This window comes from Numida meleagris, chromosome 17, assembly GCF_002078875.1.
Source record: "Numida meleagris isolate 19003 breed g44 Domestic line chromosome 17, NumMel1.0, whole genome shotgun sequence".
Lineage (NCBI taxonomy): Eukaryota > Metazoa > Chordata > Aves > Galliformes > Numididae > Numida > Numida meleagris.
In genome coordinates, this window is record NC_034425.1 from 5754888 (window position 1) to 5756471 (window position 1584).

Genomic DNA, 1584 nt, shown 5'->3' on the forward strand with positions numbered 1-1584 from the left:
ACTGGCTTATTTAAAGAAAAAAAAAAAAAAAAAAAAAAAAAAAAAAGGGAAGAGCGCGAGTTTGTACAAACCCAGGACACAGATTCCAAAAAAAAACAACAAAAAAAAGAACAATAATAATAATAATAATAAAAGAATTAAAAGAGATAAATAAAAGGACTGGTTACAGTTCTGACCATAATTTAACAGGCACCGTTACCTTCCCAACAACGCTCCCGCAATGTCATCGCTTTTCGAAGGGACTTAAAATAGAAAGGGAGATTTCTTTTTTTTTTTTTTTTTTTATCCTTTTAATGGCGATTGAAAATTGCTCTTCTCAGGGAATAAAATCAGTCTCTGTGACCCCACCCCGGGGCCGGGGACCCCCAGTGTCAGCCCCGGGGCTGTGAGCGCAGAGCTGGGACAAGTGATCAGCACAGGGCTGCTTTAAGGCTTCTCCAGAGCGTCGTTTTTTTTGCTGGCTTTTATTTTTTTTTTAAGGCTCAAGGTTATGAAAAAATAATCATAAAAAACCTCCTCCCGGCTGCTCTTTTTTAGTTATTTCATTTCTTTATTTTTACTCGTGCACTGCTCTCGAGTTAGAAAAATAGAAAACCTCTTCCACGCGCTCGTCCCCCTGCGCCGGGCGGCTCCGCAGCAGCGAGAAGCACGCGGTCCTGCTTTGCTTTCTGGTTTTTCTTTTTTCTTTTTTTTTTTTTTTTTTTTCCTTCTCCTTGCCTTTTTTTTTTTTTTTCTCCTTCCCCTCTCCTCCTTCTCTTTTCCTTTCTGATTGGTTTCTTTCTTTCGTTATTTATTTATTTACTTTCACGTGGCTTTAGGGCCGGGTAAGCTGCGTGTACACGGGCTGTTCCCAGTGCTGCGGGCTGTGGGTCTGCGGGATGGAGGGCACCCCCGACGTGTCTGCGATGGGGGTGTACATGGGACGCTGCGTGGGGTTCATGTAGGTGAAGGTGGAGTAGAGCCCTCCGCTCTGCCCGGCGGCGTGGCTGTAGTAGGAGCCGGAGTTCTGGTGCTCGGTGTAATCGTACTGCGAGCGGGTGATGGGGGGGTACGAGGAGCCGTAGTGCTGCAGGTTGAAGGAGCCGTAGCCCAGCTGCTGCTGCTGCTGCTGCTGCTGTTGCTGCGGGGAGTGCTGCTGCTGCTCGCTGTAGTGGCTGGGGCTCAGCTGCTCCGTTTTGATGTGCGGCCGTTGCTGCGCCGGACCCTGCTCACCGCTCAGTGCCGGCAGCGTGTGCTGCGCCGGGGGCTGCGCCGGGGCCTGCGGGGGCTGAGGCTGCTGCTTGGCCATCCAGGCGTGCCCTGCGCCCGCCGGAGAGCTGGCCGAGCTGCTGATGCCGTAGGTACCGCTGTAGGTGGTGACCTGGCCGTGGGTGGCCGGGACCCCCGGGTGGCCGTTGGGGGGCAGGTATTGGTCGAACTCGTTGACGTCGAAGGTTTCGATGTTGGAGATGACGTCGCTGCTGAGCTCGCCGATGTCCACGTCTCGGAAATCGATGTGGGGGGGTTGGCGGCCGCCTTCCGCCAAAGGGCGGCCCTCGCGCTTCAGGTCCTGCTTGCCCGGCTGCTGCGCGTCCGTCTTGGGGG

The 1584-nt window shown here is 52.9% G+C and overlaps 1 protein-coding gene and 1 long non-coding RNA gene across 2 annotated transcripts in view; one reads left to right on the plus strand and one right to left on the minus strand.

Moving 5' to 3' along the window:
* LOC110407324 overlaps positions 1–1584 on the plus strand; it is a 161528-nt gene that overhangs the window by 108047 nt on the left and 51897 nt on the right. The gene's annotated exons all lie outside the window — the stretch shown is intronic.
* SOX9 (SRY-box 9) overlaps positions 707–1584 on the minus strand; it is a 3858-nt gene continuing 2980 nt past the window's right edge. Inside the window, exon 3 of the mRNA XM_021414894.1 lies at positions 707–1576. Within this exon, the coding sequence (XP_021270569.1) occupies positions 815–1576 (762 nt within the window). The 3' untranslated portion in view covers positions 707–814. The remainder of the gene's footprint in view (positions 1577–1584) is intronic.